This window comes from Meleagris gallopavo, chromosome 15, assembly GCF_905368555.1.
Source record: "Meleagris gallopavo chromosome 15, MGAL_WU_HG_1.1, whole genome shotgun sequence".
NCBI classification, from domain to species: Eukaryota; Metazoa; Chordata; class Aves; order Galliformes; family Phasianidae; genus Meleagris; species Meleagris gallopavo.
The window spans coordinates 15,299,404-15,315,339 of NC_139418.1; the positions used below are offsets into that span (position 1 = coordinate 15,299,404).

The window sequence follows — 15,936 nt, forward strand, 5'->3', positions numbered from 1 at the left end:
CGCTGCGGCAAGTGGGCGGGCCGGGGCCTCTTAAAGGGACAGCCGAGGGGCGGGGCAGGCCGGATCGTGGGCGGGATCCGGCCCGGCAGTGCCGCCGTGCGGGAACGCCCCGCCCCACGGGCCGTGCGACGTGTCCGGGCGGCCCGTCACCTGTCAGGGCAGGGAGCCCGCGTGTGAAATTGCTACAGAAATTGCTTTAACGTCCCCGCGTTCCTCTCGTCCCCACTGTGAGGCCGCTGTCGGCGGGGCGGCACTGCCGTACAAAGTGCTCGGTGAGAGCCGGCGAGTCGCCGTGCGGCACCGCGGGTTGGGAGCCCCGAGTCGGCCAACGGACGGGATCCTCAGCGCCGGAATACGAGAGGCCGCGGGCCGTACGGGGCACATTCGGGGCACTGTGCGAGTGACGCCGCCGCGCGAGCTCGGGGCTGCCCGCCGCGTTCTGCCCAACTGCGGAGAAAAGGTGCGGAACGCGAGGAGAGACCGCCCGCCCTCCGCCACCTGCACGGCAACGCGGGGACACGCGACGGATCCGCGCCCGGCCGACGGCAGCGGAGGGGGAGGCGCCGGGCGGAGCTCCGCGCTGTGCCGCACGGCCGGGCCGGGCCGGAAGGCGCCGCGCGGGGGGCGGAGCGGGGATCGGCGCGGGGTCGGATCGGTGTCGGTGCCGGCGGAGCGGCCGGAGCTGAGGCTCGGCGGTGGTGAGCGAGGGGACGGGGAGCCGACGGGGCGAGGCCTCGGTGCTGGCCGCGGCCTCCGGGGCTCCTCCGCGGCGCGCTGCGGGCGGTGCCGAGGCCGCGGCCTGCCCTCGTCCCCGCCGCTCGGCCGCCGCGGGCTCCGGCCTAGAGCGGCCTGCGCGGGTTGCGCTGCGGGGCGGCCGGGCGGCGAGAGCGGCTGCGGGAACGGCGCTTCGGTGCGGCCGGGTCGGGCTGCGGTGGTGGCAAGGATCGGACGCGGCGCTCGGAGGGGTTCGGTCCGCGCTGGGTGCCCCTCCCGTCGGCTCGGTGTCTCCTTGGTCGCAAATACCGCTAAAAAACACCCCTTGTCGTGGGAAAATCCACGAGTTTCGCGTTTCCGCCCGATGCTTCCCTCCCTCCTGTTAGTTTTCTCCCCGCGCTCCAAGCAACAGAAAGATCCATTGTTCTCTGGGTCAGAGATGCTGAGCTGACGGCTATGAAGGCTGCCGTGTGCCTGCTGGGTCTTCTTCGGGCTCTCACGGCTGTGTCAGGCTGCTTTGGGTACATTTATTGCTGAATTCTCATCTGGATTTCTGTGCCGTTGTCACGAAAACAACCCCCGGCCCTCTTGCTAGCAGATAGAATTGGTTTCCACACCATCCGAAAAAGCCCATTGCTTCTGAACGCTGTGAATCAGAATCCTGGTCATCCCCTTATGTTCCCTCCCCTCACCTGCCTGCCTGCAAGCAGTGTGGTTGAATTTCCTTCCCGCTTAATTTCTTCTTATTTTTGCTCAATCTGTGCAGAACCCCTCTGGGTGCTCACCCCCCTTTGGGGGGGCTCTGCAGACTCTGATCTCTGGCTCTGAGATAACCAGCCCCGTGCCTGCCGTCTGCTGCATGAATCTTTGTTGATTATTTGGCAGTTTCTTTTTAGTCCCGTCTCAGATTTCACTTTTGGTGTTTGTGATTTCGAGAAGTGTATTGTAATACGATGTACTAACCTGCAAGTGCCTTACAACTGTCTCATCTGGTTGTTTGGCATGTTGTTAATGATCTGCCTAGGTTTGTTCTGAGCATCATTTATTCCAAAACAGATCATGATAGATCACCTAGAAGATCAAAAATAATTTTATATTTGTGCTCCAATATGTTGGGTTTTTTTGATGATTTGTTTTTAAAATAAGTTCAGAAACTGCTGCAGTGGGCCCCGCTTTGAGACTATGATCTGAGTGCAGCTTCTGTGAGTGGGCTGCGACTGAAGCACTTACTCAGCTGCTTTTAGGGCCTCATGTGCCTGTAGCAGTGCTGTCTTGACAGATAAACTGTGTGCTTTGCAGTTTCAGATCTCCTTTGGATCAGTGCTAACTTCAAATATATTGTCTTGGAATAAAGGATGCAATAGAGCTAAGTATATGTCATGCCATACATAATCTTTGTTATTCAGCCCGTCTAGTAGCAGCACTGTGATTGTTCTTTCTGAAATCTCAGAGATGTCTCGCTATCAAAAAAACGATTAAAATATCCAAAGAAAATCTGTTGTTAGCTCATTTTCAGACCATGTTGTTCCCTCAAGCATGGTGTCATAGAATGCATTTGGCTGAGACAGCAAATTGTCATTTTACTCAGTGAACTTGTTACGGATTTTGATTTTTGTTGTTATGCAGAAATAATTTAGATTGTTAAGGTGAGCTTATTTGAAATGACAATTCAGGTGACCCTTTCTCTTATCTGAAGGTTTGCACATTTGAGAAGTAAGCATTATTCGGTTTCTGGAATGTAGTAATTAACTTTTAGTCAGGAAAATGCAGATCCAAGGCAGGGGCAAAAATCCCAAGAAAACATGGAACAACTGTGAGCAAGTTTGCTGGCTTATCCCTTCTGTCAGCAGCATTTTACAGAAGATGGGCTGGAAAGGCTCCCCAGGAGACACAAGTGACACTTTGCTTGCGAAATAATGTTAGCCAGGGTTGTTAAAGGTGTTTGGAGGTGGCAACCATCTGTTGTTGACGCTAGAAAACTCTTCTCATATTTCTGAGAATCCACAAGTGGGTAAGTTGGCGATGGCTGTGAACTGTCAGTACCAACAGGTTGTCAGGTGTCCGTTACGATTTCTCCTTAAGCCTGGTTCCTCACAACTCATTTCTTTCAAGGGAGCCCTTGAAATAGCCCTAAAATAGTTTTCACTGCTCTGCTGTAATGGTGCATCACGAGGGCCGGAACGTCGGAGTCGACGCACGCTGGCTGCGTGGTTGTTGTGGCTCAGTGTGACACTGCCCTGAACTGTGTTGGTGCTTTTTCTGTGCGATAAGAGCAGATTTAATATCTCTGTTCAAATAGCTCGAGTATGCTTTTACAATTTGCTGACAATTTTTTTCCCATTTTAAAAGTAGTATTTCCCTTTAAGGGCGGCCGGCTGATACCAAAGCAGGTTCTGCTGTATTTGGAACCTTGCCTTGTTAGAGGTTTTCAGCAGTGAGTGAAGATTTCCTTCTTTCATCCATAAGCTTCACAGAAGGAAGTGGTTAATACAACTAAACACTGTGAGGTTATTCTCACCTCGGTAATCTGAGCACTGCTCTTGCATCACGCTGTTTGCACTGATTTGCAAGTTATTTGAGCAGATCATTTTCCTAAGCCTTACAGAGGCTTTTCTCGATCGGTGTTTTGTTCAAGCAATAAATAAATCTGCTGACGTGTCCGTCCTGCCATATTTGCTTATTCTTGACCTTTGCTTTTTAGACATGTAAGTGACAGTTTCAACCATGACGTTGTGTAACTGGGTGTTTATGCATTGACAAGCTTATTTGTATCTTAAAATTTGCAACTGTTCCAGTTGGTCAGCTGTGGGAGGTAGGGAAGGGTTTCGGGGTTAGTCATGGGGAAGCCTAACGCTTCGTCATCCTCAATCAAGGAGGGCAAGTATGGGCTGAACAGATTTTGTTCCTGTGTGAGCAAACATAAATAATAATAATATTTCATCCTCTTTCGGTCTTCCTGTGACATACCTGTTGCTGTGTGGAGGAAAACCTCCGTGTGTTGTCATGATGTGATCAGTAGGACAGGTAGATGGATTTGGGTCTGGTGCTGACCTGTAGTTTGACTGCTTTGTGCTGTGCTCCAGGTTCAGGACTGTCCTAAAGCCACCCTGCAAGCCTCAGCACACAAATACTGCGCTGACACACAGGGTATGCTGCCCTCAGCTCAAAGACCTGAGTTCCAACTTCCCACCTGTTAGGAGGAATTAAGTACTGCAGCAGGGTTAGGTAGCTAATGCTCCTAAGGAAGCTGCCCTTTGGTCTTGCAAAAGCTTTTTCAGCTAGGTACTAATTTGCTCTGTCAAACTGGTGCTCTCGGTGTGATTACCCTCACTTTGGATAATGAGGAAGATGGAAGTTAAGAAATTAATTGCTCATGGCTGCACAGAGAACCTAGTGACAGCGTTCTCATACCTGAAGGCGCAGCTTCAGAAAAGGTGCAGATGGTAGTGGTGGTGATGGCTGGATTTGGTGATCCTAAGAGTCTTCTCCAACCTGAGTGACTCTGTAAGGTCCTGGTCCTTCTCCCTCTGTGTGTGTTCTCCAAACTTTCAAGGTGTGAGATGTCCCTCAGAGGCTGCTAATGTGGCTGATTGTGTGCTGCAGGCCCAGCTGACCACTTGCTGCCCCCCAGGGGCTGGAATAGTGTTGTTTTTACCATCCTAAAAAGAAGGAGATCTTGTGAAGTCCCAGGGTACATCCTGTTGTCAAATGGCATCTGCCCACAGCTGGTGCCACCCTGAACATCCTCACCTCAACCCTCTGTTTCTGAGCCTCGTCCAAAAATGGGGGAGGCATGTGTTGTTCCAGAGTTCTGCTTTGAGATAAGTTTAAATGTTTAAGCTGTAGGTGGTACTTGTACAGACAGTACTGGGGGTTGCAGCCAAAAGTGGTGGTTCCAGTGCCGTGGGTCCCTTGCAAGGCAAACAGACAGGAGGTGTGCAGATAGCAGTGTCTTACTTGTAGAACCTCTCAGGAGTCAGACTCAGCACCTCACAATGTTTGATATGTTGTTCTAACAGAGCATTCTATTTTCTGTTTATTTCAGACTAAAAGATTCAGATATGTCCTTCATATTTGACTGGATTTACAGTGGCTTCAGTAGTGTATTACAGTTCTTAGGTAAGTTTTTCCTGCTGTTTTTGCATAGCATGTCTATTAACCTATCTTCAAACCGAGGGACTTGTTAAATAATAACATTTGTTTTGGTGTATATTCAGTATCACTGAAAAAAAAATTTTCACTTATCAACACTGAGTATTTCCATAATGTGTTCTCCACTCAATCTTACATTAATCCTGTAACCTCTTGAAAATTACTTTTTCTTTCAGGAACGTAATAGGCTTGATTTTTTTTAATTACTACACTTAAGCTGGTGTAGTCCACTTAATAAAGCTTTTCCTGATTTTTTTTTTTTTTTTTTTTTTCTGCTTTAAAGAATCAGACTCAATTATTTTGGTTGAATTCTTTTGAACTTCAGGGTGAAATATTAGCTTTTGTAAAACGGGAGGAAAAAAAAGCACAAGAGGAAAGGGAGTGTTAAAGTACTTAGAAGAGGAACAGAAGTTGCAGATAATGTAGACAAAAAGGGCAGTTTATAAGTTCCAGGGATTCTATTAAAGTAAATAAAAAGAATTTGTGATTAATGGGTCATGGCAGTCTGTGCCACCTGCATTTTATCAGTTGAAAGTTTAAACTTTTTCGCTTCATGTTAGACCCTTGGCCCCCATTGAAATATTAGTCAGTAAAACTTTAACTGAGTTGACTAATCTTTCTTATCTCCTCTTTCTTAGCCAAGCAGTGATTACTGCACGTTAGCTCGCTTTCCTGTACCTGCACATAAAAAGTCTAATTCTAGTGAGAGATGCTGAAGCCTGCATTAGAAAAGAGAATTGCCCTTTACATGTCCCTCTTATTCTAAAAAAAACAACTTTTCACTCTCATGTCCCGTGTGAGAGTGGCAAAAAATGCAGTTGTTTTACTATAGCTTAGTGGTGTTTCACTGAACTTGCAAGGTAAGTGTAAAGTGGAGTTTCTTCTGTGGCGTAAGTTTATATATGGAAGTGCTTGTTCAGTTCTCTCCCTATCAACATCAGTACTTTCACCTCTGTCCTGTAGTTTAATAGTTAATGATATTTGAGTATATGAGAAGGTGAGCTGGGAAATAAGAGTTGTGTTTGAAAAAGAGCTGTGAAAACACTCTGCAGTTCTTGTAGTAAAAAAGGTTATTAATGAAATAAGCTGCGGTATATGAAAGAATATTCTTCCCTGCAGGTTATAAAGCATGCCCTGGTGGAATGCAATTCCAGAGATCAGCTTAAAGGGGGGAAAGGTGAGCAAACAGCAGCAGTGTAAAGGTCAGACAGATAGAGGCACATGTGAGTGTGGATTGCAGCAGCATCCCCAGGGGTGGCTGAGGAACCCCCCGTGTTACAGTGCTATTTAAAATCTGACAAAAATAAAGTATGTGCAAGGATAGCATGTTTGATAAGAAGTCACCGCCACTTTTGGCCTCATCTGGCTTGAACTGGGGAGGACTTTTCTCATCAGAAATCATCCTCACTAGGCTAAGTGCAGCATTTGTACTTTATAATCAATATTGTAAATAGTACAGAAACTGGACAGCACCTGTGGATCTCTAGCAGTTCAGATGTGGCTCCTAATTGGACAAGGCTGTGTGACCATAGGGAGATGCAGTGGAGCAGGGATCTCAGGGTGATCTGTGCCTATGGAAAGGAATAAGGGCTCCAGAAACATTGTTGCTGGGTCCAGGTACAGAGCAGGGCACTGCTCAAAATGTGACCTTTGAATGGCTTCAGAGTTCTTGTTCCTGTGGCACTTGGCACAGCCTTTGGCAGTAGGCAGGATTCTGGAGTCTAGTTTGCGGGTCAGGGCAGTTCATTCTTGGAGTAGGATGTGTGGATAATTTCAGTGGTAAAACATACCTCACAGAGTATTTCTGTGTCATCACAATGGCTGTAAAATAAGCCTTTTTTCAGTGTATGCCACAATCCTGTGACATTATCTAGTTTGTTTGATTTTTTTTTTTGTCATAACGAGAGGGTGTTGAACAAAACATACTCTTTTCCTGACCCAGAATTGTTGATATTTTAGAGTCCCCTGTTAACACTGTATCATAGAATGGCTTGGACTGGAGGGAAGGTTCATTTGGTCATTTGTCATTTGATTTAGTTGAGTTTTCTTTTAGCTTTGCTCAGATAAAGTAAATGCAATTATGTGTGACACATTTACATCAGTCATGTGTCTCTCTCCCCAGATGCCACTCAGCATCACATAAGCTGTGTGTAGCAAGCATAGTTGTGATAAGCAGATGAGCAAGTATGTGGCTTGTACAAGTAGGAGAGCACTTGCTGATAAAGGGCATTGATAAAGTGCACTGTGGAGCTTGGCAGGTCTGTATTTTGTGCCATGACTGTACAGCTTTTCTCCTGGGAGCAAAATCATCTCTCATGTTAGAAATAGTGACTGCACATGGACGCTTCAATTAGCAATCACACACCCTTTCTCTATTGACTGTCACAGCTGTGCCAACAGAAATCTGTAGGACATACGTGTAGGAAGATGTCTTGGTCTTGCTGATTAGCAGACCACACAGGATCTGAGAGAAGCTCATGCTTAGGAGTGCTGAAATATGCCACTCAATGTTTGTATTTTATATGTACGTGATGTGGGTTCCTGTTGGACAGTGCTGCTCGGATAATACTCCCACTGATAGAACTGATTATTCAGTAAGTTATTCTTTGTTACAGGACTGTACAAGAAATCAGGCAAACTAGTTTTTCTTGGACTGGACAATGCTGGAAAAACGACACTGCTGCACATGCTCAAAGATGACAGGCTGGGACAGCATGTCCCCACACTACATCCCAGTAAGTTAATGTTCCTACTTCCCTTGCTAGAAAGTATTGCAGGAAACCTGATTAAACATCACAAGTAATTGGGGAGAGACAAAGAGTAATGGAATTGAGAAATTCTGAATTACAGAAGCTGTGAGAAATTGAAACTTGAAACATTTGAGGGCAGCTTCTCTGGATATTTGGAAGGTTAGCATTTACATACAGTGTTTTGATTCTCACTGACTCAAAGGTTGCTCTCTGATTGTTACCATGGTAGCCTTGCAGGAGGAAAAGTTCAGCAGAGGTTAAAAATATGGACTGGTGAAGTCCAAGGAGAAGGTGAGCCATTAAGCAAGGACACAACAAGGACTGACCTCTGACAGTATTGCATGTGACATTTCATCTATGTGGCAAACCAAATGCCAGAGCTACCTATTGTTTTTGAAATGGGGAAGGGATAAATCATGTGCAGACAGACATTCTCTGCTGTTCTCTTAACACTGTAGATTTTTGACATTTGTTTTAATTACATTTTGTTGTTACATAAATGTAGCTGATTTTGAAAGAAATTGTATCACTCTGCTATATTTCTTGAGAAACAAAATACTGAAAATAACAAGAGAAAGTAAAATCTGTGTCCTGAATAGTCAGGCTATTATGTGTAGTAGAATACTGTATAGTATGTATATAATGACATATGATCTTCACAGAGAACATAATTCTGTGTATTTGTAGCTTCAGAAGAGCTGACAATTGCTGGTATGACTTTCACTACTTTTGATCTGGGTGGACACGCTCAAGGTAAGAGAATATGTTGACTCATTTAACTGCTGTGAATTAGAGTTGTTTACAGTCAGTTTGTCTCAGATCAGAAATACGACCATACTGCAGAGATCAGCTTCCCACACTCTCTTTGATAGTGTTAAAAACATTCACTGCTCTGTTCCTGTCTCTGCTACATACTGTGCTCCCAAATACAGTTTGGCAGGAGCTTCAGTAGAGCAGGATTTTTTGACTGATGGTAAGTATTTTGAGAAGGATTAGATAGTTTTTGTTTTAGAACATTGAATTTCTTGTGTACACCTTTAACCTCTGTGCTTCAAACTAACATTTGTTAATGTAATTCTTGGGGAAACACAAAAGGGTTCAGTACATCACTGTGTGCATGTGAGATAGAGTGGTGACAACAGCAGAGGGAATTATGCATTTGCTCCGTTATCTCAAGCTTTATAAAACACGGGGTTGCATCCTGAAGACTGACAGTACACACTAAGACTTCAAAAATACATGTGGCTTCTTCACTGAGGTGCATTGCTCTAACTTTGGGAATCATTTCCATTGGTTTTATTTCACTTCTTCCCTGTAGCTCGCAGAGTATGGAAAAACTATCTGCCTGCTATTAATGGCATTGTGTTCTTGGTGGACTGTGCAGATCATGACAGACTGCTTGAATCAAAAGAAGAGCTCGATGTAAGTTTATCTATGTTTTTGAAAATCTGGATTCTAACTTCTAAGCAATAAGCTCAAATTCCCTGTGTTCAGCAGTGCTCTCCAGCATTCCTGGTAATCTATCAATTTCACCTTTAGCATCTTCAATTCCATCTAGTTGTAGTTTGGTTCTGTCACCCTCTTCCTATTCATTACCCTGTGCACTGTAGGTAGGTGAAAATTCTGTTCTGCCAGTTGAATCAGTATTACTCCATTTATAATGTTTTCTGTGTTGTGAATGAGTAATTTAATTTCTTTTATTGCAAGCAGATTAAACAACTCCCATCAGTTGTTTTCATTGCACCAAATAACAGTGAATTTTGTTGCCCTTACTTCTTAGAAAGACCTACTTCTTAGAAAGACCAAGTTTCACAAATGACTTAATTCCACTATTAACATTTTATCTTAATATAAAGCCCTAAGTCAAACTGCATCTTAAAAAAAAAAAAGCCTTAAATCAGTCTATCTCCTAAAATAGTCTGTTTCCCCTTTCTCCTTTCCTTTGCAGTCACTAATGACAGATGAAACTATTGCTAATGTGCCTATCCTAATCCTTGGTAATAAGATTGACAGACCTGAAGCCATCAGTGAAGAGAGGTTACGAGAGATGTTTGGTCTGTATGGCCAGACAACAGGAAAGGTAAGGCTCCTTTTTTTTGTTAGAGATCTCATGTTTACCCTACAGTTCTATGTTGATTCTGGTCCACTCAGCTACACAAAATAAATGGTTTTTAGTTTATTACATACTCCGTACTTAATGGTTTGTGTGAAATAAATGCTGTGTATGTTAGAAGCATCCCTACTGCAGCTTCTATTCATCATTTCCAATAACTCATTTTGCCAGGGAAAATGTAGTTGTACTAAGTATAGATTTCAGTACTTGAACTACTTCTGTGCAGTACTTTTAAAAGGTGAACATGTTTTCAGAGGCTACATTTCTAGTAGGAACTAGAAGAGAAAACTTGATAAAGTCCTCCAGTAAGTGATTTTTCTCATTTAAAGTGCAGAGTTAGTATAATTTATTACTTGACATATTTCACTGAAATTTAGAAACAGGGTTACGCTTCTGCAGAAATCTGAGTTTGTAGGTTGTGGAAAAACATTCCTACTAGCAGATTTATATAACCCATCTTTGTGATAATTCAGCTCTCTTTGAAGTAAACACAGTGTACTACTCGTAATGGAGTTTTGGGTACAAGAAATTAAAAAGAAATTACATAGAAACAAGAATTGTGTGGGTTAGCTTTAGAATAGGTGTAATGGAATATAAACAATTATTATTCATTTCTTTTTATTGTTTTGTTTTGTATCTTGCTCTGTATTTTACAACACCGCATGCAGTCTGTGAAGTAAGAATCCTGTAGCGAGCCTCCAGTTGAGCAATGGCTTTGTCACACTGTGCTGCTCTTGGCAAGAAAGCAACTTGCACTCTGACTGCGGTCAGCCCTACAATTTGTAGCAAATGCTCTTTTTATCTGCTTGGAAAGCTGTTAGAAACATTGCAGGGAACCACTTCTGAAAACTTGAGTCTAAGCTCTCAAATTCTCCATACAGATGTTTGCTTTTGCACTCAGGTGCCTTGCACTTTATGCTCTCTGAATGTGGCTGCACACGACAATATGCTCAGGGACTGTAAGCCTGGCATTGTGTGCAGAAGTTTCAGAGTCATTTTCTTCAAAACTTCTAACATCAACCAGAAGTTAAAGAACGGCATTGTGCAGAAACAAGTGTCAGTGCAAAGCAGCTGTCTCTTTGTACAGATACTGTAATTTGGAGTACTTCTGTCTCTTTGCAGGGCAGTATACCATTGAAAGAACTGAATGCAAGGCCACTAGAAGTGTTCATGTGCAGCGTGCTAAAGAGACAAGGCTATGGAGAAGGATTCCGCTGGATGGCACAGTACATTGATTAACGCCAAGATCACAGCAGTACATCCTGTCCCATGTCTGAATATTAAGTCTGCTCCTTATTTGATCACTCAGTGTACACAACTTGGATTCATTTGACTGTTTAGTTATAAAAGCATACATTTTTACGTAATTGTATCTCCTATGCTAAATTGTAAGTGTGAGGATTGAGAAATTCTTTCAAGCAAGTTTGTAAGTTGAAGTACCACAACATGTTAGCTTTCTAATCCCATACAGCATTCTTTTGCAACTTTTAATTTAACAGGTCTCCAGCACCATTTTTGGACAGAGCAACTTTCCAGTACAGTATGTTTGAATGCACTTTTTAACAGCTAAAAACTGCAAACGTGAACAATATTTAATGCTTATCATGTTAAATTTTTTTATGTACTTTTTTGAAACTGGTTTTATAACTTTAGAGTATATAACCATCTTTCAAGGAATAATAAATAATTAGCTGATGGATAATTGCATGATGCCTTACAGTTTTCAATAATATACTTTCTTATGCAACGTCATGCAATAAATTTAAATCCGGTTTTTGGCAACTTTAATGGAAAATGTTTCATTTTAATGTGTCTTAACTAGTGAGGCTGTCTGACGATCTGAATATGGGGGATGTTTTCCTGAAGCACAGGAGGCCACAAAGTACTTTCATTGTATATTAAAGAGTAAGGTGTTTCCTTCAGACTACCAAATTGCATTTCCTTTAGGATTTTACATTAATAGAACTCTAATCTGATGCCCTTATAACTACCACCTTTAAAAAGTACAAATCATGGAAATCAGTTGTGCCAATGTAGATCTTGAACTAATGTAAAAAGTGGTATTACTCTGCTGGTACCTTGACTTATACCCCTGAAATGGCACAAAAATTACGATTAACATTAGTACTACACTAAATTATTCTGTTCTTGGTTTAAGTAGATTTGGATTCTGCCAGAAGATTTGTCTGTGACATTGCCAGAAAAAAAAAAAAATTGCTGCTGTTGCTTGTGAAAATTTATCAGCCCATACCTAATTTGACAGTTTTATTTTTGGTGTTCTGAGTTGGAACAAGGTGGATTGTTTTCTGCAAATTTGCCCTGAAGCTTAGTCAGAATGGCAGTTGCTGCGTGCCCAAGTGGCTTGTTTGGTAAAATTTCATTATCTTCAGTGCGTGTTTCCAGACTTTTGACTGGTTTTTCCCATCTCCCAGTGCATTAGCTCCCTGAGCAGGTTATTTTCTAAGAAGAAGAGGTGACGCACGTAAATACATGGACATCCTGTTGACACTAGCTGACATTGCCATGGAACTGTTTCTGTGTGCAGCAGGATGCTTTCTTCTGTGATGTAGCTAATGAAGGTAGGGCTTCAGCCCTGGGATCATTGTTTCACTGCGGTGGGTTTGGGTTTCACTGTGTAGTGTGTTTCACCTTTGTGCTTTCACTTTTCACAAGGGTGAAAAGTATGAGCTGCTACAGATGTTCTTACAGAACCCCAGGACTGGGACTACTTTTTACTCACTGTTGTAGATCATCTCTAAAATGCTCTAGGCCCTGTTTCTTCAAAATCCATAGCAGCAAACAAATTTCTGTCTCTCTTGGTTTCATATATAATTTTCTCTCTTAAACTACCAAGTTTGACTCTCAGATTTAAAGCCTGCAGACTTTAAATGTGAGCCTGTAGTCTCTAAATAGGCACATGGTGAATAAATAAGGTCTACTCCCCGCCCAGATCAGAGCTTGTGTGATTAAATAACGATGATGGTTTCCCCTCAGTCCAAGGTTGTGCATCTGAATCAGATGAATAATCCATAACCTAACTAATATAGATGATAGCTGGCACTAGTTACAGCACAATCTTGCAAAATTTTAAGCATGCTTTATGCATGGTGAAGGACAGAAGTGAGGCTGTCAGGTAGATTGACCAGCATGAGTTCATTCTGCATTTAAACCAGTACTTTGCTGCAGAGCAGTGCCTCCGTGTTGCACAAGTCAGAGTGTGGATAAGAAATGTCATCTTACAGGTGTGTAGACAACACGTGAGTCTTTGCTCCTTCCAGCAATTATGTTTGGGGAACACGAATCTTGCCCCACCCCACAAGTTTTTCTCATAATGGTTATAATGCAACAGTGTAAATATTCAAAACTACTTCTTGCAGTCACGTAGCTGTGTTGAAGGGGGAGACTTGGGACCGTGCTGCCTGTGTTGATGGAAATGAAGCTGGAAGTGGAGTTGTGCTGCTCTTGTGCTCCTCTCTGGAGTGCCTGCAGACCCCTTCCATAGGCTGAGCCATTCCACGGGGTGTTGGAAGAGAGAGGGGTCCTCTTCAGCTGCCACTCAACCTACTGTGAATAACATGAGCTGTAAGGAGAGGGATGATAGTCTTAAGAGCTAAAAAAGAGCAGAGGTGATGCTGCTTTAGAAGTGTGTGTGAAGGGTAATTCTTAGCATTACGGAAATACTCAGATTTCATGTTTCATACTGTGAGATGCTAGTTTAAATGTGGTTGTAATAAGGGCATGAAGAAATTTGGACCTTTTGTTTTCTGTCTGGGTATTGTAATGGTTCCCACTGTGGGAACAGCTGAACAACAGTCACCAATAATCTCACTGTTCTTTCTGGAGAGGAAATATTTCCTCTGTAGTTTACATTCTGTTGTGCACATGAATGTGAATGGGTGTTGTGTATCTTTGTGTGAAGACTTTATTAATAGAAAAATACACTCGTGAGAGTTTTTCTGGTGGTTTTCATCCCCACCACCCCTACATCTCCTGTACCTTTATTTCTGGAGGTTGCCTATTCCTATGACTGTGACCAGTCCTACTTACTTACAAAAGAAGCAACGTTCACATCTGGGTCTGACTTTTGCGAATTACGTTTGCACTCTTGACTATGCAGATTTCAATTAAGCATCATTTTAAAGAATGTGAAAAAGAAAACTCATTAATAAATATGTTATTTGTGGAGAGTCTCAAGTTTGCTTTTGCACCACAACTTTAAGACAAATGAGTGCGGATTTGTAAGATAGTAATAACAACTGCAGACAAAACGGCCCATATTTCACTGCAGTGACCCCATATGGTAGCATCTGTGAGTTGAATAAGATTTATTTTGCTTGGATTTAATTAGACACTGATTTTAGTATGTACTGTGTAACTGAGGGGCATTGCTGCATTTCAGTCTTGGTTTAATACATTTTTTAGCAACAATTACTGGCATTGGAGGTAGGAAAGATCTTTGACTGTTCTCATTTACCCTCGTCCAGACCAAGACTATTTCATGAAGTGTATTATCTAATGCTGTATTCAGTGTTCAGGTACTGTCTATGATGTGCCAAAGATGACCTATGGCATTCACTGGAATATAATACCTGCATGTATGCAAGCTTTGTTGTGTTTTAATAGTTGGAATTCAGCAGCAAATAGAGCATTTGACATCTGCTTATTTGTAACTAAGATTAACTCAGAAAAACAATATTGTTGTTCTTCAGTCCCAGTGAATTCACAGGTCTGCTTCAAGTAGAATTGTTCTCTCTCATTTGTACTGTCAGCGTATTTGGTTGTCACCAACCAAAGTCCAATATTTCTATCGACTACAACATGCTCAGACTTAGTGTAAATGATGTAATCATGAGTTATGGACTTATGAGATGCATTACACACAGCCTAATCCATTGGCTGTCGGTGGGGACGTGTAACTTATTTGCACTTAGATAAACCACTTTTGCACTAGTATCTCAGCGTGGAACTAAACATTTTCTGTTTTGAAATGTAAGTGCTCTAAATGTTGAAAAGCATAATTTATATAATAAACTGCAGAGGAAAAACTAAAGATGAAAGTGGTCTTAAACATGTTCTTAATGTGGTGTTTCTTATTATTATGTTATCACATCCCAGGCTTAAAATTTAAGTATCAGAAAATAAAGTTCTGTGTTGGAATTTGAAGAAAGGGAGTTCAGAGCAGGTAATTCTTGTCAAATAATTACATTCTCCACAGGCAAGAAGTGTTCTGGCATAGCACACATTCTGGTAGTGACTGGGGGGGGGTTTCAGCTGGCTGTAATAGCAGCTCAGCCTGTTCTTCATCAGCGTTTCTGTTCATGTCTGCATGGAAGCAGATCCTTATTGCAGAAAAGATCACACACACACACACACACACACACACACACAAAATAATGATGGCGTTACCTTAGTTATGATATTTAAATGGGATAGAAGGATCCAGTTTTACATACAAATGATAACTGTCTTTACAGCCTTTGATGCAATTTTCATTCTAGGATCTCAGGGCTTTTTCATGCAAGCGCTGCCTAGCCATCCTTGTGCTGCAGAGGGCTCTTGTCCTTGATTAACCGTGAGGAAAATGAAGTCCAGAAGTAACTTGTCATACCTGGTCACTGCCTGAGTGAAGGGAGCGCACAGAGCCACCAGCAGCAGCCTGAAGTGGAGCAGTGCCTCAGTGAACCTGCACCCTGCTTGTCCGTGTTCTAGAGAGAAGAGGAAACGTTTGGTTTGCATTTGCTCTTAGCAGTGTAACTGTGCTTGGGCACCCAAACCTGGGAGTCCCCTGGCAGGGGTGTGCTGTGACAGCTGTCAGTTTGGGAGGGGATCAGTCTGGCTCTTGTGGTGCTGTGTCCTGGTGGGAAATTTGAGCTGTCGATGGCATTTGCTCCTTGGCAGCTAATGGCTGGGGACAGCTGTGGGATGGAGGAAGGAAGAAATTATCTGGGTTGAACCATGGGCCCCTTGCCAGAGAGCAAAAGGAGAGAACAGTTCTCAGTAGCCCCGATGGAGCATCCTAGTGCTGGGGGCATCGCTTCGGGCTTTGGGTATCTGACCAGAGATAAGCATGAGCTGCAGGATGTGGGATGGGATTTGGGGCTCTTGTGGCTGCTGGCACTCAGAGCTTTGAGCTGAGCAGATGTTTGGTTCCAGCCCAGGGCCTGGACGCCACTTCCTCACTGCTTTCCTGGAGCAGGATCCTGGGTT

The 15,936-nt window shown here is 43.1% G+C and overlaps 1 protein-coding gene across 2 annotated transcripts; it reads left to right on the top strand.

The window, feature by feature from the left end:
- Positions 1-318: 318 nt before the first annotated feature.
- Positions 319-14,786, top strand: SAR1B (secretion associated Ras related GTPase 1B). 2 transcript variants are annotated; one of them, XM_085236800.1, is made up of 7 exons: positions 319-460; positions 4,760-4,833; positions 7,482-7,601; positions 8,304-8,369; positions 8,935-9,038; positions 9,565-9,696; positions 10,852-14,786. In XM_085236800.1, the coding sequence occupies exons 2-7, from the start codon at positions 4,776-4,778 to the stop codon at positions 10,966-10,968; spliced, it is 597 nt and encodes a 198-aa protein (XP_085092926.1). In that variant the 5' UTR covers positions 319-460; positions 4,760-4,775; the 3' UTR covers positions 10,969-14,786. The 2 variants fall into 2 exon arrangements, with proteins under 2 accessions (XP_085092926.1, XP_085092924.1); XM_085236798.1 differs by lacking the exon at positions 319-460 and adding an exon at positions 559-698.
- The last annotated feature ends 1,150 nt before the right edge of the window (positions 14,787-15,936 follow it).